Source organism: Bos javanicus, chromosome 8 (genome assembly GCF_032452875.1).
Source record: "Bos javanicus breed banteng chromosome 8, ARS-OSU_banteng_1.0, whole genome shotgun sequence".
NCBI classification, from domain to species: Eukaryota; Metazoa; Chordata; class Mammalia; order Artiodactyla; family Bovidae; genus Bos; species Bos javanicus.
The window spans coordinates 25,526,115-25,552,688 of record NC_083875.1 but is presented as its reverse complement, the minus strand read 5'-3'; the positions used below and the strand labels follow the sequence as shown (position 1 = coordinate 25,552,688).

Below are 26,574 nucleotides of genomic sequence, written 5' to 3'. Positions count from 1 at the left end.
GTTCCCTGGGCTGTGTAGTATATCCTTGTAGCATATTTATTTTATACATAGCAGCTTGTACCTTTTAATCCCAACCCCTATCTTGTCCCTCCCCTCTCTCTGTTGGTCACAGCTAGTTTGTTCTCTCCATCTGTGAGTCTGTTTCTTTTTTGTTACATTCACTAGCTTGTTTTATTTTTTAGATTTCGCATATCATACCACACAGAGTTTGTCTTTATCTAACTTGTTTCACTAAACCTAATATCCTGAAGTCTATCCCCATTGTCGTAAATGGCAAAACTTCATTCTTCTTACATAGTTAAGGAGTATTAACTACATTTTGTGTATGTGTACATGTATCATCCATTGAAGAACATTTAGGTTGCTTCCATGTCTTGGCTATCAAAAATAATAACAGCTGAAAACATTGGGGTGCATATATCTTTTCAAATTAGGGTTTTCCTTTTTTCCCCCCAAGTATTTGCCCAGCAGTGGAATTGCTGGGTTATATGGTAGTTCTATTTTAGTTTTTTGAGGAACTGCCATACTGTTTTCCACAGTAGAGGCACCAATTTACACTGCCACCAACAGTGCAATTCCCTTTTTTCCACATCCTTAGCAGCACTTGTTATTTGTGTTCTTTTTGAAGCTAGCCATTCCGACAGGTGTGAGGTCATATCTCATTCTGGGGTTGATTTGCATTTCTCTGATGACTAGCATTGTTGAGCATCCTTTCAAGTATTATGGACATACGTTTTCATTTGTTTTGGTGTAGACTGCTTAGATTTAGTGAAATTATTGATATGGTTGGGTTTGCATGTATTATCTTGCTATCTGTTTTTAATGTCCTGTTATTTGTTTCTTTTTGGATTGAGTCTATTTCATTTATCACGACATTGATTTATTAACTATACATCCTGGTTTTTTTTAAGTAGTTGGCTTAAAATTTATTACATGCATCTTTAGCTTTCAGTAGTTTACCTTCAAATAGTATTATACTACTTCATGTGCCACCTAGGACTTTTCATTTTGTATATTTCATTCTCTTCCATTCTTCTTCATCAAAAGAGGATAATACTAGTTACACCTTGTTGGGTTTTTAGGAGTATGAAATGAGGTAATGCATGTAAAATATTTAGAGTATAGCTCATGCTTTTATTTATTTTGAGAATAATAGAAGATGACTGACTTCATTTGAAGTTCTTGAATCTGCAGATTGCAAGTTTCTTTTCTAGTTTGCCTCAACTACCCATTTCCATGATGACACCCAAGGTTATTGGTTCTCAGTTCTGACTGTATATTATGGTTAACTGAGCATCTTAAAAATTTTTGATGGGAGTGTGCCACCCTCAGAAATTCTTATTTCCTTGGTCTGATTTTTTTTTTTTTTTTTAAGGATTCTAGCAGACTCCAGCGATGGCACCCCACTCCCATATTCTTGCCTGGAAAATCCCATGGAGGAGCCTGGTGGGCTGCTGTCTATGGGGTCGCACAGAGTCGGACACGACTGAAGTGACTTAGCAGCAGCAGCAGCAGACTCCAGTGTATAGTTAGAATAGAGAACCATTGCCCTAGACTTTATCATCATGGTGTATAACTTAAAATATTTTCAGCATCTAATTCTGACTTCTGTTTCTCTTTCGCTAGCTTGTACTTTAATACCGTGTTTTGATATTTTTTTGGAGAAGGAAATGGCAACCCATTCCAGTATTCTTACCTGGAAAATCCCATGGACGAAGGAGCCTGGCAGACTACAGTCCATGGGGTCGCAGAGTCGACACGACTGAGCGACTTCACTTTGATGTTTCTTGAATTCTATCCAGACCACCAGGCCATTGTTCACACCACTTTTTCACTGTCCCTCATCCCCCTGATACAGTAACTTCTTTCCTTACCCAGTTACATTGATTCATTGAAAAAATAGAAAAGTTAATGCCTACTAATGTTCTGTACTATTTTGTGAGGTCAAGTTACCATCTCTTGTTTCTTGCTTCCTTCACTGTAATTAGGGTAAAACTTCAGCACCGATAAAACACAGTTCTTTGCAAACCTTGTGTTCCCTTAAACCTGAGCAGCAGAGTGTGACTAGAGAAAACAAACAACAGCGCTGTGCCTCTTTAAACTTACGGCCACAAATGCCATCAGCGCCACGGAGTCACTCATGCTTCTGCTCTCATTACTAAACAGAGTACTTAATCTCTTTTCTTCCTTTACTTTTCTCTCTCTACTGCATCCTTCATCTGTGATGCGTCTCCTCACCTATTTAAGGATTTAGCTTCTGCTGTTATCTTTTGTCTCCCTTGCATCATCCTTTCCTTCTGAATCATATTTGCAAGCATATAAACAGGCTGTAACATCTCAGATCTCTGTCACAGATACACACACCCCTTTTTGTTTCATTTATAGCAAAATTTGTTGAAAAAACTTGGTCGTATTGTCCCTATTTTCTTTCTTTGCATTTTCTCTCCAACTTGCTTGAGGCTGACTCTTCTACGTCTTCATCAACTAAACCCTCTTTAGTCAGTGTTCTCAGTCTTAAAGCTACTCTGCCTCTCATCAACATTTGACATGGTTGATCAGTCACTGTTTTTGGAATAATCTCACTTGGTTTTCTGGGTGCCATATCATCCTGATTCTTTTCTGATTTATGGCAGTTCCTTCTCAGTCAGTTGTGTTTTCTAGCTTCTCTTCCCTTACCTCAGAAGTTGGAATGCCCTAGGCTTAGGCTTTATACCTTTTCTACATCAGTATAGATATCTTACTTAATATTGTGATTGTTAGTATCATCAGTTCACTGCTGACTGTAGCCTTGATATTTTTATCAAACTCCACACTGTGTTGGACTGCCTTCTCTCTTTGTATGTTTTAGTAGGCATCTGAAACTTAACTTGTCTGATACAGAATTTGAGTTTATTTACTCAAACTTACTCTTTTTTCAGACTCTCAGTATATGGCATCAACCATTCACCCACTCAGTTAGGCCACAGACTGGTTGTCCTTAGTCTCTGTTTTGCTTCTTACCTCCAGTTTATCAGTAGCAGTTTTACCTTTAAACTGTATCTCAAATCCTGCCGTATCTCATCATTCCTTTCCATAATGTAAGTCATTATTATCTCTTTCTGGACTGCTGAAGTTACCTTCTAACTGCTTTCCCTGCTTCTGCTCTATTCTCCCTCTGTGTACAGCAGCTGCTGTGATTTTTTTTAAAAGACATACATAATAGCACATCACCCTTATCTGGAGGCTGCTAGTTGCTTCCCAGCACACTTAGAGTAAAATCTAAAGACTTTACCTAACTTGAAAGGTGCTATATGATTTCCCTTTCACTGACCTCCTCTTTTAGTACTCCCTAAGTTCCAGAGCCATCTCCTTCTTGCTGTTCCTCAAAGATCAAGGTATTGACCTGCCCTCAGGCTTTTATTTTTTATTTCTTTTTCCTTGCAGTGTTTTCTATCATCATATGATTTACTCTTTCCTGTTACTTCAACCTCTGCTCAGATTTTACTTCCTTATTTCTTCAAAGAGATCTTCCTTGATTGTACTGTAAAAAGCACTTCAATATAAGCACTTCATATAAGCACTTCAATATAATTTTCTTATTCTATTTTGCTTTATTTTTTATTCATAGCATGTTTGCTTTCTGAAATTATTTATGTCTATACTTGTTTACTGAATATTTTCCAACTGTAGTATAAGTGCCATAAAGATGTGGCCTTTTGTATTTTCATTGCTTTAATTCCCCTCATTTAGAACAAGGACTGAGACTCAGTCATAGGTTGTTAATATACCAGCAGTGATTGTTTGGCAAACATAAAAGCTCCTTCCCGTTAGCCACAAAACTGTAAAATAATTATGAATAATCTTAACAAACAATCTGGAGGACATGGATGGAGAAAATCATGAGACTTTACTTACAGGCTTAACAGGAACAAAAAAGAGCTGAATAAAAAGGAAAGCCATACCATACTCACTTGACTGGAGAACTTAATGTAAGGATGCTTGTTTTCCTTAAATCTGAGTTTTAGACCTGTTCCTAACAAAGGTCTCTACTTTCTTCCTCCCAAAACTTGAGAAGCTTGGATGAATAAACCTGGAATTTTTTTCACTTTTCCAGTGAGTATTTGTTCTTAGTTAAGCCATGATTCAAGATCCCAGGGTGGGGATCACCCCAGGTGCCCCTTCATTGCCCTGAGAAGGGGGGAGGACAGAAGAGGTGAGAAGGAGCCAGTTCAGATCTTCCCAGGAAATGTGCCTTCTGCCTGGCGATCATCCCAGGCTGATAGCTGGGATACAGGGTGGAGGGACTGTACACACACTGATATCATTCACACATGGGGACATCACCCCCTTTAGCAGGCATTGCCTTCTCATAGCTGTGGAAGTCCAGTTCTGCCAGCAGTTCCTGGTCTGGTTCTGGCTGGAGAAGCGGCTGTTAAAAGGAGCAGGCTGGTAGTTTTTGATTTTTATTTTGATGTTTTCTGCCATAGTGCTGGCTCCTAAAGATACCCCTGAAGCCACTATGTGATCCTCACCAAAGACGCCAGTCAAGTTTTTAAAACAGAAAAGTTTTTAAAAAAGGTGAAGAGGGAGTTTATCTACCAGATCAAAAAACATGCAGAACTGTTAGAATTAACTGTGGGTGGTACTAGCTTGGAAATTGGCTAATGAAACAAAATAGATGTTAGATTTCTTTTTTTAAGGATTATATGGAATTTTAGTATATATGATTTTAGTATTTAGTAAATAGATAAAAGTGAGAAAAGAATGTTAGTTAACCTTTCCATTATAAGTAGATGACAGGATTGTAAGTGCTGTAGAGCATTTGTAAAACTGTGATACCCTGTAGATGTATTTGAGGTGTGTGGAACTCTTACAATTTGGGATCTAATTAACTATGCCTTTAGGTCATCTTCTGTTTCATAAACTATTTCCCTCACTCCTTGACAGCTTTAATTTTTTGATCTGATAGTGTGTTTACTTCTCTTTCTTTTAATTTGTTATTATTTCCACTGTGTATTTAGTAGTCAAATGAACTTAATAGAATTTTTTATAAGCTATCATTAACTAGACTGTGAATGAGACTGAAATGCATTAAGCATATATGTTTTGCTGCTTTGTGATACCTATTGCCATTCTTTTTTAAAATTTATATATTTGGCTGTTTTGAGTCTTGGTTGCAGTCAGTGCACAGGCTCAGTTGCCCTGTGGCGTGTGGAATTTTCCCAGACCAAGGATTGAACCCATGTCTGCTGCATTGGCAGGAGAATTCTTAACCACTGGACCACCAGGGAAATTCATATCTATCTATTTGAATCAGTGCTTTTGTTTTCTTCCAATAAATACCCAGGAGTAGAATTGCTGGATTGTTATGATAGTTTTATTTTTAATTTTTTGAGAAATCTCCATATTGTTTTCCATACCAGTTTCCCATTAAATAGCTGGTCTTTTTGTCTTCTTGATTGTTTCCTATGCAAAAGCTTTTTGGTTTGATGCAGTCCCAATTGTTTATTTTATTTCCTTGCCTGAGGAGATATATCTAAAACAATTTTACCAAGACTGTTGTTAAATAGTGTACTGCCTATATTTTATTCTAGAAGTTTTATGGTTTCAGGTTTTATATTTGTCTTTAATGCATTTCAAACTTATTTTTGTGCATGCTGTGAGAAAGTAGTTGAGTTTGTCTTTTGCATGTAACTTTCTAGTTTCCTAACACCGTTTATTGAAGAGGCTGTGTTTTCTCCACTGTATATTCTTGACTCCTTTGTCATTGATTAATTGCCCATAAAAATGGATTAGTTTTGGCACACTTCATTCTATTTTATTGATCTATATATCTGTGTTTGTGCCGGTGCCATACTGTTTTCATCACTAGCTTTGTAGTGTAGTTTGAAATTAGCTCACGTGGTACCTTTAGCTTTGTCCTCCTTTCTCAAGATTGTTTTGGCTATTTGGATTTTTTTGTGTTTGTATACAAATTTTAGAATTACTTGTTCTAGTTCTGTGAAATTTGCCATTGATATTTTGGTAGAGACTAGCATGAATCCCTAGATTTCCTTGGATAGTACATTAGTTCATCTAGTCCATGAGCATGGTATATCTTTCCATCTGTTTGTTTTGTCTTCAGTTTCTTTCATCAGTTTTCCAAATACAGATCTTACATTTCCTTAGTTGGATTTATTCCTAGATATTTGTTTTTGATGCAACTGTAAATATGTTCTTAATTTCGCTTTCTGATCGTTAGTTGTTAATGTATAGAAATGCAGCAATTTCTGTATATTCATTTTGTATTCTGCAGTTTTGCCAAATTCATTGATGAGTTCTCATTGCTTTTTTATATGGCTGTGCTAGGTCTTTGTTGCTTTGTGGGCTTTTCTCTAGTTGTGGAGAGTGGGGGCTACTCTTCATCGCAGTGTGTGGGCTTCTCATTGCAGTGGCTTCTCTTGTTGCAGAGCAAGGATTCTAGGGTGCTTGGGCCTCAGTAATTGCTGCATGTGGGCTCAGTAGTTGTCATTCCTGGATTCTAGACCACAGGCTTAATAGTTGTGGCAAATGAGTTTAGTTGTCCCATGGCATGTGGGATCTCTCTGGACCAGGAATTGAGCCCATGACTCCTGCACTGGCGGGTGAATTCTTTACCACTGAGCAACCAGGGAAGTGCCCCCCCGACCCCCACCCCATCCCTTTGTTTTTTTTTCTCTTTTAGCCACACTGTGTGGCTTGTGGGATCTTAGTTCCCCAACCAGGGAAACTATTGAACCCATGTCCTCAGCCATGAAAGGGTGGAGTTCTAAACACTGGACCACCAGGGAATTTCCTCTTTAGGATTTTCTATGTATAGTATCATGTCTTCTGCAAACAGTGAATTTTATTTCTTCCTTTCCAAATTGGATTCCCCTTCTGTTTCTCTGATTTCCTATGGCTGGAACTTTCAATACTATGTTTAATAAAAATGGTAAGAGGTGGATATCCTTGTCTTTTTCCTGATCTTAGAGGAAATGCTTTCAGCTTTTCACTATTGAGTATGATTTGTTAATGTGGTGTATTATGTTGATTGTGTATCTTGAACCATCCTTGCATCCCAGGAATAAATCCCACTTGATTATGATGTATGATCCATTTAATGTATTGTTGACTTTGGTTTGCTAATATTTTGTTGAGGATTTTTACATCTGTATTTACAGTGATATTGGCTGGCCTGTATTTGTGTGTGCGTGTGTGATACTTTCTGGTTTTGGTGTGGGGTGATTCTGGCCTCGTAGAACGAGTTTGGAAGTGCTTGTTGTTCTGCAGTTCCTTGAAATAGTTTGAGAAGGTGAATTTGTCCATTTCTTCTAGGTTGTCCATTTTATTGTCATATGATTTTTCATAGTAATCTCTCATAATTTTTTTTTCTGTGGTGTGGGTTGTAACGTCTTCCTTTCATTTTCAATATTATTTGGGCCCTTTTTTTTTTCATGATGTGTCTGGCTAAATGTTTATCAGTTCTGGTTATCTTTTCAAAGAATCAGTTCTTAGTTTCACTGATCTTTTCTGTTTTTGTTTTTGTTTTTTATAGCCTCTATTTAATTTCTTCTCTGATCTTTATAATTTCTTTTCTTCTACTAACTTTGGGTTTGATTGCTCTTCTTCCTTTATTTATTTTTCTTTTTTTTCCTGATTCCTTTAGCTATAAGTTTAGGTTATTTACTTGAGATTTTTCTTGTTTTCTGAGGTAGGTTTGTGTCTCTGTAAGCTCCCTTCTTAGAACTGCTTTTCCTACATTATCATAGATCTTTGATTGCTATATTTTAATTTCTTCTTGACATCATATATTTTTTTGTTTTCTGTATCCCTAAACAACTTACTGCAGATGTAGATGATTTTACTACATTGGTCTTTTAACCTTCCTACTAGCTTTGTAAGTAGTTGATTTGCTACCTTTATATTTGCCTTTATCAATGAGATTTTTCCTTTTGTAACATTTATTTTTCTAGTAACCTTTTATTTTCCACATTAGAGAAGTCTCTTTAGCATTTCTTGTAAAAATACTGGGTCTTGAGCCCTTGGTGAAAGTAGCTGGGTCCTGAGGCAGATGGGGTGGCTGTCTTAAGCCGGCTGGGCCACAGGTTGGTAGGGCCTGTGTAGCCGCACGGCTTGAGGTGTCCCAGTACTGGCACTGACAGACTGGTGCGCTGGGACAGGTCCCAGTGCTAATAAAAATAAGTTAGAAGATTCCAAAATGACATTTGCCAGCCCCAGTGTGTTCATGGTGTATGAGCTCCCAAAATGGTTGCTGCCAGTATCTGTCTGTGTGTGTCCACAGGGTAAGCTCCAGTTGCCTCCTGCTGTTCCGGAGATTCTCCAAGATTAGCAGGTGGGTCTAACCCAGGTTTCTTTCAAATTACTGCTTATGCTCTGGTTCTCAGTGTATGAGATTTTGAGTGTACCCTTTTAAGAGTTGAGTCTTTATTTCCTAGAGTCCTTTGACTTTCCTGAAAGTAAGCCCCACTGGCCCTCACAGCCAAACATTGTAGGAGCTCATCTTCCTGGTTACAGTCTCTGGGCTAGGGAGCCTGATGTGGGGCACCTTGGGGAGTTACTTCTGCATTTGTAATTATCCTGTTTGTGGTTCCCACCTGGAGGTGTGGTTGTCTACCATATCCTGTCTCTACCCCTCTTATTTGTTTCTTTGTTACTTTGTGTTTTCAGTTGTAGAACATCTTTTCTGCTAGTTTTCAGATCTTACCAATGTTACTCTGTAAATAGTTGTAATTTTGGTGTGCCCTTGGGAGGAGGTGGGCTCCCTTGGTGGTTCAGCTGGTAAAGAATATGCCTGCAATGCAGGAAACCAGGGTTCAATCCCTGGGTTGGCAAGATCCCTTGAAGAAGGGAACAGCCACCCACTCCAGTATTCTGGCCTGGAGAATTCCATGGACTGTGTATCCATGGGGTCCTAAAGAGTTGGACATGACTCTGCAACTTTCACTTTCACTTCACTTGGGAGGAGGTAAACCCAAGGTCTTTCTATTCTGCCATCTTGACCACTTTTTATCCAATCGTTTGAGCATCCATTTGGTGATTCTTACTTGAATCTGAATACTGTGATGCTTGTAAAATGGCTTTTAATCATTTCTTATGTGTTTATTACGTTGTATTCTGTTTTGAAGAGTCTTCCTTTGCTGCTTTCACTTTTATTCATTTATTTTATAATATCAGCAGTGTGGACTAAAGTCAGTGTTTTGTTAGTCCATTACTGTCACTCATTTTGATGCTAAATTTGTTCCCAGATTGGCCAGTGGGAGACTCTTCAAGCAGTTTCAGTCCCCTTTTGATAGGATCCCCATTAGTCTTTGAGCAGTGCTCTTTTCCTCCATTGTATAAATGTTCTAGGTGTATCCTGTGTTATGTTTTTTTTTTTAAATACAATTTTTTTTAATTGCTTTTTTTTTTTTTTTAAATAACAATTCCTGCCTTGGAATTGGCCATTTCCCCAAGGAGCTCTAGTATCTCTTGACTGGAAGTGTCTTAAAGAAACAAAGATTTAGGTGCTGGGCTTGTTTGTTGCTGGTGGAGTGACACAGCTTCTGCGTTTGTTTTTTTTAATAGCAGAGAGGAGGAGGAGATACACTGACACACATACGTATTTTATAGTTTTATTGAGCTGTAATTTATACACCACACAGTTCATTGGTTTAAAATATATAATTTACTGATTTTTAATGCTATCACCACAAACAATTTTAGAACATTTTTATTCCCTCAAAGAAACCCCCTACCCATTATCAGTCATTCCCTATTTCCCCTCACCCTCAGGCCGAGCAGCCAACCACTTTTTCTATCGATTTGCCTGTGCTGCATCATATAAGTGGAATCTAACTATCGGTCTTTTGTGACTGACTTCTTCCACTTAGCATGTTTTCAGGGTTCATCCATGTTGTGGCATGTATTAGTACTTAATTTCTTTTTATTGCTGAACAATAGTTCATTGTATGAATATACTACATTTTATTTATCTGTTTATCAGTTAATGGACATTTGGACTGTTACCATTTTTTGTAATCAATAAATGTTCACACACATGTATTGAAAAATTTTTATTTTTGAATTATTTTAGGTTTACAGAAAGGTTGAAAAAATAGCACAGAGAGTTCCTGTGCTATTGCTGCTGCTAAGTCACTTCAGTGGTGTCCGACTCTGTGCGACCCCATAGACGGCAGCCCACCAGGCTCCCCCGTCCCTGGGATTCTCCAGGCAAGAACACTGGAGTGGGCCGCCATTTCCTTCTCCAATGCATGAAAGTGAAAAGTGAAAGTGAAGTCGCTCAGTCGCGTCCGACTCTTGGCGACCCCATGGATTGCAGCCTACCAGGCTCCTCCGTCCGTGGGATTTTCCAGGCAAGAGTACTGGAGTACATTGTACATAGTACTCTATGGCTGAGATATTGTATTACCACTGTACATTTTTCAAAACTAAGACATCAATATTGTTACATCGTTGTTAATTGAAATCCAAATTTTATTTTAATTTGACTAATTTTTACATTAATAAAAGATTTCTGCTTCGGTGTATATATATTTTAAAATTGTGACTTTGTACTGATACCTCTTAATTACATTCTCAATAGAGATTCTTACTTGTCTTATCCCATCCCTTAGTTATATTTCCCTTTTCTCATAGCAAAAACTCTGGCTTCCAACAATTATGCTATCGTAGAGTACATATTGAATACTTTCAGAATTGCTACAAATATACCAGTATTAAAAAAACAAGCCTTCTAAGTAAAGGTTAAGATTTATTTTCAGTTCTTCATGTTAAATTGTCCAAAACTTACTTGGATTAGTTCTCCTTTTTCATTCTCTTCTATGTGATTACATTATCAGTTTGATATACAGTTAGGTTCACTGGCTCACATAAATTTCATTAAGAAGTTGGGTGTCTAACCAGGTCAGAATTTAAAATGAAATTTAGAAATTGTTCTTTTATAGATATTTAATCTTTAGAGGGAATATAGCCTGCATTTTATTTGTATAGTATAGTGGCTGACATTAAAACTTGGTGATTTAAATAAAAATTTGTATTATTCCAGTGCTCAACTATGTGCAGTCAGAGTACAGTTGGAAAGGAACTATCTGGGCTCTCTACAGCCCAGGCACTCACACTTGGCATGGGAGGTAGATGACACATGGTTTGGTCACAAGAGCTCTGCCCTGGAATATTGGAGGCGTGTGGTGATGGGGGGCGGAATCTGAATTATTTCTGTTTTCTCTTGAAAAGACAAGAAGGAAGTTCTGGTTTACCAAGTCCGTTTAGCAGTAGTTGGATGACTTTGACCAGTAGTGGCTGCCTGTGTTCTCTCTCTAGTTCTGGCAGCTCATATCTTCCATGACTCCTTTAAAGCATTTCTATTTTCAGCCTTTCTTTATATCCCTTCTTCCTTACAAAACTGTCAGTTGCAGGTGCAACAGTGGGGAATTACATTGCTTTATTTTCTTAAAAAGAAGCAGACTGTATCTGAAACGAGTTACTTTTTTGATTTTGTAATTCCATGATTCAGCCAGCATAACTGATGTTGATAATACTTTTTATATGGAATCACTAAGGCCTTAATTGTAGCAGATAACTTTGATAATACTTTAGTTTCATTGTGGTTTAAACAATGTTCATTTTTCATTCTCTGTGGTTTGGAATACCAGGGAATACAGATATTTTTGAACATTTAAAAAATCTTTTTATTTCAGTGACAGGAATTTTGTAAGCTATATTTAGCCTTGTAAATCTAACCAGTCCATCCTAAAGTAGATCAGTCCTGGGTGTTCATTGAAAGGACTGATGCTAAAGCTGAAACTCCAGTACTTTGGCCACCTCATGCGAAGAGTTGACTCATTGGAAAATACCCTGGTGCTGGGAGGGATTGGGGGCAGGAGGAGTAGGGGACGACAGAGGATGAGATGGCTGGATGGCATCACTGACTCACTGGACATGAGTTTGAGTAAACTCCAGGAGTTGGTGATGGACAGGGAGGCCTGGCATGCTGCGATTCATGGGGTTGCATAGAGTTCGACATGACTGAGCGACTGAACTGAACTGAATATTTTGTTGATATTATGAATATTTATTTATTAAAATGTATGCCATTCTAAATAGTAAGGTGAAATGAAATTGATTCTGAAAGGGTATCTTGGCTATAGTTGGAAAATGAAGTCTAATTTAACTGTATATCTAAGTTTTAATAAATATTTTAATACTTTTCAAAAGTTTTTGTTAATAGAGACTAATTTTTGCCAGAGATAAAGCATATCATTTCATAATGAGAAAGGGGTCAGTTCATCAAAAGGACATAGTAATTCTAGATAGTTATCTCTGCAGAGCTTTAAATTACATGAAGCAAAAACTGATAGAACTAAAAGGAGAGACATCAATAGATGTATAATTATAGTCAGATTTCAGTAACACTGTGTTAATAATTAAACAAGTAGGCAGAAAATTAGGAAGGATATATAGATTTGAATAACACTAATAACCTTCTTGGCCTCTCTCCAGCAAAAATAGAACATACATTCCACTAAAATGTACATTGTATTTATCAAAGAGACTATATTCTTAGCTATAAAACTAATCTCAATAAAAATAAAAGACTGCAAGTCATATGTAGTATATCCTCCAAGCATAGTATATTTAAGTTAGAAATCAATAACCGAAAGATTCTTGGAAAATTTCCAGGTACAAAATTTGCAAACTGAAAAGCATACTGTATGTAGCCCATTGGTCAAAGAAAATGAGAAAGAGAAATTTAAAAATATGTTGAACTGAATAAGAAGAAGACATAACTGAGTTTGTGAGATGCCACAAAGACGATATTGGAAGAGGAACATTTTAGCTCTGAATTCATACATTAGAAAAGAAAGATCTCAGTGACCTCAGCTCTGACCTTAAGAAACTAGAAATAGAGCAAATTAAAGTCTACATAAACAGAGGAAAGAAAGTTATAAAGTTCAAAATAGAAATCAATGAAATAGACAAGCAAGAAAGAGAAGAACCAGTGAAACTGAAAGCTGGTTCTTAGAGAAGAAAAATAAAATTGACAATTTTCTAGCCAGACTGACCAGGATAAAAAGAAGGCACAGACTTGATTGATATCATAAATGAGAAATATGACTGTCAAAAATGAGAAATGTGGCATCACTACATATTCTACAGATACTAAAAGAATAAGGGGATATTATGAAAAACTTTATACAAGTAAATTACACAACTTAGATGAAATGGACAAATTCCTGGCCATATGCCCTCTCCCAATTCTTCATTTATTCATTTATTTATTTTAATTTTTGGCTGCATTGGGTCTTGCTTGTGGCCTGACAGTTTCGTTGCTCCGCTATCCTGCAGCTCGTGGGATCTTAGTTCCCAGACGAGGAATTGAACCTGCGTCCCCTGCGTTGGAAGGCAAATTCTTAACCACTGGACCACTGGGAAGTCCCCCCAATTATTATGTTAAAATGTAACCCACAATGTGATAGTATATGGAAGTAGGGCTTTGGAACGTGTTTTGGTCATGTAGATGCAACCCTCATCAGTGGTTTTAGTGTCTTTCTCAAAGAGACTCCAGGAAGATCCTTTGCTCCTTTCCACCCTGAGAAGTTACAGTGAAAAGACAGCCTTTGGTGACCTAGGAAGCCAGCCATTACTAGACACTGAATCTGCGAGTGATCTTGAATTTCCATCTTCAAGAAATAAATTTTTGTTGTTTATAAGTCACCCAATCTATGATATTCTGGTATAGCAGCCTAAATGGACTAAGACTGGTACAAACTATGAAACCACAAACTATGAAAGTTTACTCAAGAAGAAATAGGTAACCTGAATTGTCCTACATGTTAAAAGAAATGAATTTAGAGTTTACAGTATACTCTCAAAGTAAACTCTAGACCTGGATGATGGAAAAAATTAACAACAATTCTATACAAATTCTTGAAAACTGAAGGAGAAAGTTTTCCCAAGTCATTCTGTGAGATTATCACATTCAGTTCAGTTCAGTCGCTCAGTCGTGTCCGACTCTTTGCGACCCCATGGACTTCAGCTCACCAGGCCTCCCTGTCCATCACCAACTGCTGGAGTTTACCCAAACTCATGTCCATTGAGTCGGTGATGCCATCCAACCATCTCATCCTCTGTTGTCCCCTTCTCCCCCTGCCCTAATATTTCCCAGCATCAGGCTCTTTTCAAAAGAGTCAGCTCTTTGCATCAGGTGGCCAAATTGTTGGAGTTTCAGCTTCAACATCAGTACTATCACATTACCTTGATATCAAAATCAGTTAAAGACAGTATAAGGGGGGGAAAAAAGAACTATAGACTGGTATCCCTCATTAACAAATGTAAAATTTCAAACAAAATTTTAGCAAGTAGAATCCAATAATACATGAAAAGGGTAATATATAGATGGAGAATAAGCACATGAAAAGGTGGTCAACATCACCAGTTATTAGAAAGATGCAAATTACATCTATAGCTAAGTATCCCTACAGGCATAATAGAATGTAGTCTAAATTAAAAAGACTGACCTTCTAGACTGTTGGAAAGGATGTGGAATGACTGGAACTCTCAAATACTGTGATAGGAATGTAAAATGATATAGTCATTCTAGAAAACGATTTGGCACTCTTTAGAATTGCATATACCTCCCAGGTGATCCATTCATTCCATCTTAGAATTTGACTAAGATAAATGAAAGCGTATGTCTGTTAGGCTTGTACATGGGTTTTCATGTTAGCTTTCTTTATATAAATAATAGCTCCAAGCTGAAAATAGCCCGTATGTTTATTAATGTAGGTGAATGGATAAACATCTTGTGGTATATTCAGACATGGAATTGTTGTTAATTGTTTCAGTTGCTAAGTCGTGTCCGACTCTTTTTGACCCCACAGACTGTAGCCTGCCAGAGGAATACTACTCAGCAATAAAAAGGAATGAACTGTTGATATAAACAGTAACGTGGACGAATCTCAGAATAATTACATAAATGCGTGAAAGAAGCCAGACCAAAAAAGAATACACTGAGTGGTTTGATGTATATCGATTCTAGAAACTAATCTATAATGACACAAAGCAGGTCACTCATTGCCTGGGGAGGGAGGGGTGATTAAGGGGTACAGGAGTATTTTGGATGTTGATGAATGTGTTCTCTATCTTGATTGTGATATGGTTTCATGGGTGTATACATTTGTGAAAACTTAGCAAATTGTACACTTTAAATATGTACATTTTATTGTATGTAAATTATACCTTAACAAAGTATTTTTAAGAAGCACATGAAATCCATAGAAATATTTAAGATCTCAGATACTTTATTTTTAGTGTTGCTGAGTTTAAAGATAATAGAAATCTTGACTCAGCATTCATATTCTCTAGATTTCTACCATGTATTACCTAAGTGTCTTTTAATATGTATTTTATATAAATTTGTCTTCTTTGGTTATTTTTTTTATGCTGTCTCTGGTATTTATATATGAAATAGTTAATGACCCCTAATAACCTCAGATGTGCAGATGACACCACCCTTATGGCATAAAGTGAAGAGGAACTAAAAAGCCTCTTGATGAAAGTGAAAGAGGAGAGTAAAGAAGTTGGCTTAAAGCTCAACATTCAGAAAACTAAGATCATGGCACCTGGTCCCATCACTTCATGGCAAATAGATGGGGAAACAGTGTCACACTTTATTTTTTTGGGCTCCAAAATCACTGCAGATGGTGACTGCAGCCATGAAATTAAAAGACGCTTACTCCTTGGAAGGAAAGTTATGCCCAACCTAGATAGCATATTGAAAAGCAGAGACATTACTTTGCCAACAAAGGTCCGTCTAGTCAAGGCTATGGTTTTTCCTGTGGTCATGTATGGATGTGAGAGTTGGACTGTGAAGAAAGCTGAGTGCTAAAGAATTGATGCTTTTGAATTGTGGTGTTGGAGAAGACTCTTGAGAGTCCCTTGGACTGCAAGGAGATCCAACCAGTCCATCCTAAAGGAAATCAGTCCTGAGTGCTGATTGGAAGGACTGATGCTGAGGCTGAAACTCCAATAGTTTGGCCACCTCATGCAAAGAGTTAACTCATTGGAAAAGACCCTGATGCTGGGAGGGATTAGGGGCAGGAGGAGAAGGGGACGACAGAGGATGAGATGGCTGGATGGCATCACTGACTCGATGGACGTGAGTTTGAGTGAACTCCCGGAGTTGGTGATGGACAGGGAGGCCTGGTGTGCTGCGATTCATGGGGTCGCAAAGAGTCGGACACGACTGAGCGACTGAAGTGAACTGAAACATAAGTTAGTTTTGACCCCTAAACATACTCAGTTTTGACACTTAAACAGTCTTAGTTTACCCAGTGTTTACTTAGTTTTTTACCTATAGGGGCATATTCCTGATTGGATTAAGAGACTGGTTTATTTTTATTGCTTTTTGTTGTTGTTGTTTAGTTGCTAAGTCCTGTCCAACTCGTTATGACCTCATGGCTCCTCTATCCATGAGATTTTCTAGGCAAAAACACTGGAGTGGGTTGCCATTCACTTTTCCAGGGAATCTTCCCCACGCAGGGATTGAACCCATGTCTCTTGGGTTGCAGGCAGGTTCTTTACGAGCCACCAGGGAAGCCCAATTATATTTATTACTAGTATCTTTATTTTTTTCTGTTAGACCTTGAATAATTCATGATGAACTCAGTTCATTTGTTTAAATGTAAAGTTTTGCTCTAAGAATTCTGTAACTTAGAATGATTTTTTAAAATGGTATGCATTTTGTTCTTGTGTGTTTGTGTACATTTTGTTCATTTGTGTGTGAATGCATTTTGTTCATGTGTGTGTGTGTGTATGCATTTTGCTGAAAGGAAAGCACCATGGCCTACTTCCGATAGTTTGATTATCCTTAACAGGGCCTTAGGCATATGATAGAATCATAGTTGTCTTACAAATGAATTTGTGCTGTAAACTTCTACTTTGTAGGAGGTAAAAACTGATTAAATGCTATATAACAAGCTTCTTCTGCAGAGTGACTACAGTTTGACTGTAAATCCAACTGGGAAGTGTGCTGGTTAATATTAACTCAGGAGTATTTTAATTTAGTGAGTTAGGGTAAGCCATTTCATTTAATTGATGTATTTTTTTTTTCTCTTTCTCTGTCTCTCTTCCAGGAAACCTAGTAGCAGCCATGATAGAAAACAAAGGGCCAAGAGTGGTGGACTACTTTGTTGTGGCAGGTCTCACTGATACATCTACTCTTCTGGATCAAGAAATAAATCGTTTAGATACTAAGTCAACTGGACCTAAAGCTCCAATTACAGACATTGCAGTTATTAACAAATCAGCTGGGGAAACAGTACCTGAAGGTTACACCTGTGTTGAAGCCACTCCATCAGGTCTCCAGGCAAACTTGAACTATGGAAGTCTGAAAAGTCCAGAATTGTTTCTCTGTTACAAGAGAGGGAGAGAGAAACCACCCCTTACTGACATTGGGTATGGTGACTTTCTTTTGCTGTAGTGAAGGGAATACAATTTATTTAAGGTGCACAGGAATAGAAAATTTAAAATCCTTGATGGTTCTGTTATTATTTGTTAACTTCAAGATCAAGTGTAGTAAGATATGTACTTCTGTCCATCCTTACTGAATTTCTCTGCATTGAACTGAGTCATTAGATTATTTCCTTTCAAAAAAATATTGAAATGAAGGCATTAGAGCCTAAAATGTGATTTCATTTGTTTGTACTTATCAGGTAAGTTTATTAAACATAAAAGAACAAAAAGCTATAGTGCAAGTATATTTTTAAGGAGCTAGTTAGGTTATGTGATGAGGGTTTGTGAAGCCCTAAACTTATTTAACAAAAGCAGGCAGCAGCAGCTAGGATTTAGATCATAATTATGTTGACCATTTAGATCTGTTTGCAGAAAGTTGATATCTAACCAATACTAAGTCATCTTAATCCATGACCATGAGATGACGTTTTATTTATTGTTGTTGTTGATTATCGCTGAGTCATGTCCGATTCTTTGTGAACCCATGGACTGTAGCCTGCTAGGCTTCTCTGTCCCCGGTATTTCCCAGGTGTACTAGAGTGGGTTGCCATTTCTTACTCCTGGGGCTCATCCCAACCCAGGGATTGAACATTGTGTTTCCTGCATTATAGGCTCTGTACTGCTGAGCCATCAGGGAAAGCCCTTTTTATTTATTAGCTCATCTGTAATTTCTTTAAACAGTGTTTTATAGTTTCAGTTGAGGAATTTTTAAAGGGAAAATTTTGAGGAGAATTATGAAAGTAAGTTTTGTGAAAACATCTGAATATTAGATAAAACTTCTAAGAATTGACCTGAGGATGGTTGGAGTAGCGCCTCTCTTTTGTTTCATGTTTCTTATAATAAGCAATAAAAAAACAAACAAAGAAATTGTTTGATCCTATTTACACTTTTGAAATTGTGTTCTAACTGTTAAAACAGAGTAGCTAAGAGATTTATAATTCCCAAAGTAATAATTTTAGTTTTTGTTTGTAATTAAGTTTTGGGAAACAACAGGGGAGACCAAAAATAAAAATGTATTTTGTTATCAAGGAGAAAAAAGTAGTGTTAACCTGACATAAGTTTACATGTCAGTTTTTTTTCTTCCCTTCCATACAGAGTTTTATATGATGGGAAAGAAAGGCTTATTCCAGGATGTGAAGTGATCCAAGCCACACCCTATGGTCGCTGTGCCAATGTCAACAATAGTTCAACTACTTCACAAAGAATCTTTATCACTTATCGAAGGGCTCCTTTAATTCGGCCCCAGAATTCTTTGGCTGTAACTGACATCTGTGTTATTGTAACCAGTAAGGGAGAAACCCCTCCCCATACTTTCTGCAAAGTTGATAAAAACTTAAATTGTGGAATGGTAAGAATAAAGTTTCATTTCCGAAATTTCATATGAAAATTAAGAAAAATTTTTTGGATTCCTGTTTATCATTTGGCTTATTATTTACTCTCAGTTTATATTTTCATGACTTAAAAAAAAAATTTTAGCCTTCTAATTTTCATAGTTCATTGTAACTTAAAAAATCATTAGCGATCTGATGTTTTAGAATAATTTCATCCAGAAAATAGATATTTAAAGTAGGGGATTTTTTTTTCTTGGTATGTGCTAATACATCACACTAATGTACAGATTTTACTAGCTTTTGGGTTTAGTGTTGTCTTCAAGGACAACTTCAGGGAGACTGGGTTGAGATACTGCTTATGTTTATTTAATTATCTTAGATATTGTAGTCTTCATGCTTATTTTAAAAGGGTCGTAGTGAAAAAGAAAAATACAACATATGCATTGAATTTATAGTTTTTGATGACCCTAAAGTTACGTTTATTCTGAGTTGTGTTTATGTTGAGTTATGTTTATTTTGAAAAATATTTTAAATCAAACTGAAAGCCTAAATGATATAGTCAGAGCTGACCGATGCACCCAAGGCTGTTTAGTCAAGACCAGTTTGACTCTGGAGATAATGACTTGATAGCATCTAGTGGCCCCAGTCTTCCCTAAATTGGGCTCAGCATCCACTCCATTTTGTGCTCTTTCTTTCAAAGAGAGGCAGCCTCTGTATGATTACAGAGTTTTAAACTTTTTGAAACAAACCTCACATCAGTTTAATTTTTGTGGCAATGTTTTTTTATTACTCCTTTTTTTTTTTTTTTAGTGTTTTCAGTTTCATGCTTTGTTATATTGTATACTATACAGTCTGTTTGATAAACATGTTTTAAATAGACTTCCCTGAAGAAATAATCAAAATCTTTAGAAGACATTTGACAAAATCAATTGATTTTCACTCACTCTTTTGTCTTTTTAAAACCTAATTTATATTTTACAGTGGGGTTCCAGTGTGTTTCTGTGTTATAAGAAGTCTGTGCCTGCTTCTAATGCTATAGCATATAAAGCTGGTAAGTAAATTTGAAAAAAAGAAAAGGTTTCTATTACTATAGGAATTGTTACACACTAACATTTGGTTAGAAGAGACAGTGTTTGCTCCCTTATACAGTTTGTGGAATTGATCTATTCATAAATTGAGTTAATTATAACTTTAGCATGTAAAGACATAAGTTTTCTTAAATTCATACTATAGGATATATTAATATTACCCCTTACCAACAAAAATACACTGTTAATTGAACAGAAAATTTTATTCCAAACAAGCGTTTGTGGAATAAACATTCGAACTGTTAGTCTAGTTGAGTGGAAAATGCTTACTTTCTGACCTTTTTATGTTTTGATAATCAGAAAGGTGTCAGACTGCATCTTTACTTCTTATATATCTCCTTCTCTTATCTCTGTGTGTCTGATTTGAAACCACATGTTACTTGCCATGAGAGGTGGACTTGCTTCCTTTTTCCCTTGTTGCAAAGAATCAGCTATATGGAAGAGAGGAGGGCCTGAGAACCTTTTCTGCCATGAAGTGTTTGAGAAATCTATCGTCACATTCTTACTGCACAGTAAAGTGTCAAGGGCTGTAAAGATTTAAGTGTGACCTCTTCATCCCACCGGTATGGTGGGATAAAAACTGAAAATACAGGTATGCTCCAGCTGTAAATAGAAGAGATACTGGAATACTTCTTGGTGAAAAGAAGCAGTGTCATTACTTTTTGTCATGCACAATTTTTGGAATAAGGTTTTACTTCAGAGAAGTCAGGCAGATCCATATATGAGAAATCTTAATTGTCCTCATAAAGACACCCATATTAATGAATCAAACCATTTAATTTATAATATGAAAATAAAGGCAGCAACTGACAGTTATAAATTTCAGTATCACTTTAAAATGTACTACTGTTGATATTGCTGTAGTGTGTTGATTACATGTGATTTCCTTAAAAAAATTTTTTTTGAGGTGTTAGTGTCACTTAAACTTACAGAATTAACTTATAGAAACAAGTTTTGTGAAACTGTTCAGGCATTTGATATAAGACATACATATTAGAATAAAGAGTTTTGGAGACTGAATTTAGACTTAAAAATTCAGCTACTGATTTTCAAATGTTTAACCTAGAAGTGTCTGCATATTAGAGATATTAGAGACACCATGTAGCTGTTTAATTCTGAGGAGGCTTTGTTAGGCTTCTCAGAGTGCCCCTTTCCTCCTGCTTTCTTGATCTCTCATACTTTGTACTTAGTCACAAGAGTTTCTATCTCATTTACTTTTCATCTTGCATTCATTTTACACTGTTGCTCTCTCAAAATAAGTTTAGGGGCTAAGATAATTTCTGCTGCCTTGGCAATACTGTCCCTTCCCTGAGTTGTTTATTATTATAGTTGGTAAATTTCCCTGAATGTTTCTTGCATTCTCTAAGACGTTGGAAGTATGCAGGAAAAATAAATTAATGGTTCTGTTAAATAGAATTTTAACTAGTATATTTAATACATTTTAGTGTTTTAATGAAGTCTAAGTCCATGAGTAAAAATAAATGTTAAATTTGTTATTCTCATTTCTGATATGGCAAGAGAAAAGTTGATCTTGAAATTTCACACATAAATATTTCACATATAAAATTTGCAATTAAAATATCCTATTAGTATGTTTTACATATTAATAACTATTTAAAAATAACCATTTAAAAGTTAAATAGTTTTAAAAAAAATTGTCGAGTTGCCTGGTAGTCCAGTGGTTAGGACTGTGCACTTGCACTGCTGTGGGCCTGGGTTCATTCCCTGATCTGGGAACTAAGATCCCACAAGTTGTGCAGTGTAGCCAAAGAATGAAAAATAAAAAGAATAAATAAAATAAGGAATCAATGGATAAATAAATTATCATTATCTTCTTTTTCCAAAAGGTTTAATTTTTAGATATCCAGAAGAGGACTATGAGTCATTTCCACTCTCAGAATGTGTCCCTCTCTTCTGCCTTCCGATGGGAGCTACTATTGAATGTTGGGATCCCCAAAGCAAATACCCACTTCCAGTTTTCTCAACTTTTGTTCTCACAGGTTCTTCTGCTGAAAAGGTATATGTTTTCCTTTTATTAAACCAGTTTTGCCCATGTTTTTAATCCACAGACTGTTTAATATGAGATGTCTTATTTGAATGTTAGGATCCTGTTCAGACACAATACATTTTTTATTTAAATTTTGAACTAGAATGCCCAAAGTGAGAAGTCAACGTGAAAATTGGAATCAAGATACTAATACCACTCGAGTGTTCTTAGGAGCAAATATAAAGTCTCTGGAGAGATAAAGCCAAAACCCAGGACTCAAGATGAGATTCTAATAAAAGATAGAAGACATAGGTATCATAGGAAGAATCAATAAGACACAGACCTGGATTATACCTTTAAGATATTGAAATGATAGAATGATAATATCAAAGATTTTATAAATTGAATATATAGTGGAAATATTCAAGACCTAAGAGAGAAGCTCAACACATCAAAGAAAGAATAGGATATTTTGAAAAATGAGTAGACAAGTTGGAAAAAGAAGTGTCTAGAAATGCAAAATATGATCCTTAAAACTAAAAATTTAATCAGTGGCTTAAACAGCAGGTAAGTCATGCATGAAGGAAGAATTAATGAAGTGGAAAATAAGTTAACCTCAAACGTGGCACAGGAAAACATAAAAGGAGTTTTAAAGTGTAGAGAATAGAATCAAAAAGACCAATAGATACTTAATAATCCAGAAGGAGAGATTAGAAAGAGGAGAGGCAGCATTTTAAGAGCTAATGGTTGATTGAGAGTTTTCCAGGGTTGATGAAAAATTGAGTTTTCAGGTGAAAGATGTACTCTGAATCTTAAGGAGAAAAAAAAAAAAAAATATATATATATATATGTAGAACCACTTATTTTCATGTTATAGTAAAACCATAGAATACCAAAGACAAAAGCCCCCAGAAAGGAGAGACATAGCACTAGCCATGAAAGAAAAGGTGAATAATAGGACCTTATTGAAGATAAGGACACCTGTTCGTTCAAAGGTACCATTAAGAAGGTGAAAATGGAAAAAAGGTGGAAAAGGAGAAAGTAATGTGATACAGTATGTGTTCCACAAAGGTCTTGTATTCAGAATATTTAAAGAACTTCTACGTTATCAACAGGATAAGAGATAACTCTGTGGCCCAACAGTTATACACCTGAGCATATCCCAGGAGAAATGAATGTATATATTCTCTAAAGCACATGTATATTTGTAGGTTCCAAAAACTCAAAACATGTGTAAATAGTAATAATGACAAAGAATAATCATTTAAAATAAAAAAGAAATGGCAAAAAAATTAGGAAATAAAAAGTAAATAAAACTACAGATCAGTGGAAATTTAAAAATTGAAACCTTTCATAGGATATTTGATAGAATACACAATTTTATTGAAAAGTGTAACTGACAGAGGCTGACTTTTGTGAAGCAAACAAAAATGCATCTGTGTCCATGAGCAGCCGTCATGTTTTCAACCACTGTAAGATGATAGATGAGGTTAAGTGTCCAGCACAGTGTCTGGAACATAGTAAAATACTCAGTGAATGAAGGCCAATACTGCATTGACTGGATTGCTTACAAGTAAGCTAACTTTCTAGCTTAATAATCATTTATAGTTTCTCACTTTGAAAGCAGTAAGTATAAATGAATTTTTAAAGATCTTCAAACACTTGAATTACCAAATATACCTTGACTAGTAGAGAACAACAGAGCCTCTTTGAGATGCTTTTGTCATATTGCTTGTTAAAAACCCTTGAGATGTCTTTGAAATAATTGTATCCGAGAGTGTTGTTTGTATCTGTAAATTAAAGGATAAATATGATATAACTCACACAGACATAAATATGGCATATATACACATGTATATACCTACACACATATATATAGAGTGTTAGAAGATTTATTAAAGTGTCATTTATCTATTTTCAGTTACAAGACTTACAAAAGTATCACTTATCCATTTTCAGAACTTTTTCATCACTTGAAACAGAAGCTTCTTCTAATCCTACCGTATGTCCCTCTTTTCTACTATCTGTCTCTACCAGTTTGTCTATTCTAGGTAGCGTATGTAAATGGAATCATAGAATATTTGTCTTCCTGTGTCTGGCTTGTTTCACTTAGCATAATGTTGTCAAGGTTTGTCTATGTTGCAATATTTTTCAGAATTTGATTCCTTGTTAGGGATGAATAATATATATGAGTATATGACTGTATTCAAATTGGTGTATCTTTCCTTTTCCCCTTTGCTTTTCACTTCCCTTCTTTTCATGAATGTATATACAGTCAGCCCACTGTATCTATGGATGCCAAACCTGTGGATCTGGAGGGCTGATTGTACTACTCATACATTTTGTATAAGGAACTTGAGCATTCATGGATCTTGGTGTCCGCTGGGGTTCTGGAATCAACCACCCTTGAATACTGAAGGATGACTGTACCACATTTTGTGTATCTGTTCATTTGTTGGTGGACGTTTGGGTTGTTTCCATTTTTTTGGTTATTGTGAATAATGCTGTGTACAAATATTTGAGTCCCTGCTTTCGATTGTTTTGGGTATATACGTAGGTGAATCATATGGTAATTGTTTAACTTTTGGAGGAGCTGCCAACTGTTTTCCACCATAGCTGCAACCATTTTATATTCCCATCAGCAGTGCTTCAGATTTTTTTTTTTTCATTTATCTGTCATATGTACTCTAAGCAAATATTTCTTTTGGAATAGAGAAAGAGAAATTAAGTTTTAAAAAACACTCAAATTTTATCATGAAATTCTTTTACTCTGTAGGTATATGGAGCTGCAATCCAGTTTTACGAGCCTTACTCTCGAGAACTTCTGACAGAAAAACAGCTTATGCACCTGGGCCTGTTGACACCTGTGGAGAGAAAAATGGTCTCTAAATCCATCAATTCGAACAAATGCATTTGTTTACTCTCGCACTGGCCTTTTTTTGAAGCTTTTAGAAAATTTCTCATGTTTATCTACAAACTTTCTGTGTCTGGACCACATCCTCTTCCCATTGAGAAGTATGTATAATGATTTGAAGGGTGTCTGATGGAAAAATTGGATGTATATATGTACATTTCATTGTTTACCTAACTTTAAGCATAAAGAGGTGAAAGGGAAGGAGAATCACAATCATCCTACTTTTTACTTGCTCTCTTCTTCACAGAATCCCTGACTTCGAATTTAAAACTGAGGAGTGGTGGTGAGAATGATCACATAAAAATGTGAGAATTCAGCTAAGGAAGAAACATACACGTTGCACTGTGTGTGTTCTTCCTGCTCATTCTTGAATAACCAAGAGAAAAGTAGCTGTTGATGCACACATACCCAAACCAACCCAAATGACCATTTCAAGTTAAAAAATCTCTAAACGGATGTAGAAGTTAGGGGTGAGGTAATTGAGACTTCCCTGGTGGCTCAGATGGTAAAAGCGTCTGCCTACAATGTGGGAGACCCAGGTTTGATCCCTGGGTTGGGAAGATCACCTGGAGAAGGAAATGACAACACGCTCCAGTACTCTTGCCTGGAAAATCCCATGGATGGGAGGAGCCTGGTAGGCTACAGTCCGTGGGGTCAAAAAGAGTCGGACAGGACTGAGCGACTTCACTTTCAATTTCTTTGATTGATACTAAAGTAAGGTTTTGGTTTTAGTGTTCACTGACCTCTACATGTTTTCCCTTCAATTTGTAAATCTCTCTGTCATGGAAATGTTTTGTGAGCCAGAAAAATAGATGTGGAGTTACTGTCTTTTTAAAGTCACATCTTTTCTAATGGCACATTGACTTTTGTTTATTAAGTTTTAGGTAAATGGCTTTGTCAAATCTGGGATGATAAATTATATTTAAGATCTGTAAAATCCATGAAGTATTTTAGAAAAGTAATTGTCTTTATTTCAAAATTTTTTTCTAGGCACATTTCACATTTTATGCAAAACATCCCTTTTCCTTCACCTCAAAGACCGAGAATCCTGGTACAGGTAATAAAAAAAGAATATGTTTGAGGGGAGCGCTGCATATATTCATTCCAGTCATTGCAGTGTGGACTCTGTGGCCCTTTGGGTTTAAGGCAGAGCAAGAGGCATCCATTAAGTCCTTGAATTTTTATATTTTGTATTTTTAGTGAATACTCTTTTGTACTATTTTTTTGAATTTAGGGTATACAGAATTGTAATAATTATAATACTTGTTCATGACATCATCACTGGTCCATTTGTGGCCTAAATTTATGTAGCTGATTTTAATAACATAAAACCCAGAATTATGTTGAGGGTAAGTTTTTAATATGAGAATGACTTAATAAATATTAAATGTGAAATCAGTTATGGTTGGAGGGCATAAGTAAAGTTGTCTGTAATAGTACTCCTCAAACTGTCTTTGTTAAAGGACCAGTTTCTTTTTTATTTCCAGGTGATGGCAGACCTATATAAGCATATAGCTTGTGACATAAACAGTCAGTATAGACATGAACAGGTCTATACCCTGTCCAAAGACACAAGTTCACTGATAATGTAATTGTATATGAGAGCAATGTCAAATTGCCATAAAGGTTTCTAAATCACTTTCTCTATATATACTATTTCTTCCTAGACCGATAATAGTTTGTAGACTGGCACTTTGAGTAGCTCTGATCTATAGAGGCAAGCTATTTAAACATTTTTTCTAA

The 26,574-nt window shown here is 36.2% G+C and overlaps 1 protein-coding gene and 1 pseudogene across 4 annotated transcripts in view; one reads left to right on the top strand and one right to left on the bottom strand.

Moving 5' to 3' along the window:
- DENND4C (DENN domain containing 4C) overlaps window positions 1–26,574 on the top strand; it is a 117,521-nt gene that overhangs the window by 15,104 nt on the left and 75,843 nt on the right. For 2 of the 4 annotated variants that reach the window (XM_061425199.1, XM_061425202.1), the window contains exons 2-7: window positions 17,133–17,454; window positions 18,607–18,859; window positions 19,824–19,893; window positions 21,778–21,947; window positions 24,694–24,932; window positions 25,822–25,888. In XM_061425199.1, the coding sequence (XP_061281183.1) occupies window positions 17,150–17,454; window positions 18,607–18,859; window positions 19,824–19,893; window positions 21,778–21,947; window positions 24,694–24,932; window positions 25,822–25,888 (1,104 nt within the window). In that variant the 5' untranslated portion in view covers window positions 17,133–17,149. Of the gene's footprint in view, window positions 1–8,281; window positions 8,333–17,132; window positions 17,455–18,606; window positions 18,860–19,823; window positions 19,894–21,777; window positions 21,948–24,693; window positions 24,933–25,112; window positions 25,137–25,821; window positions 25,889–26,574 lie in introns of those variants that run through there. The other 2 variants (XM_061425200.1, XM_061425201.1) reach the window with 2 other exon arrangements.
- On the bottom strand, window positions 4,209–4,497 carry LOC133252559 (cytochrome c oxidase subunit 6B1-like; annotated as a pseudogene).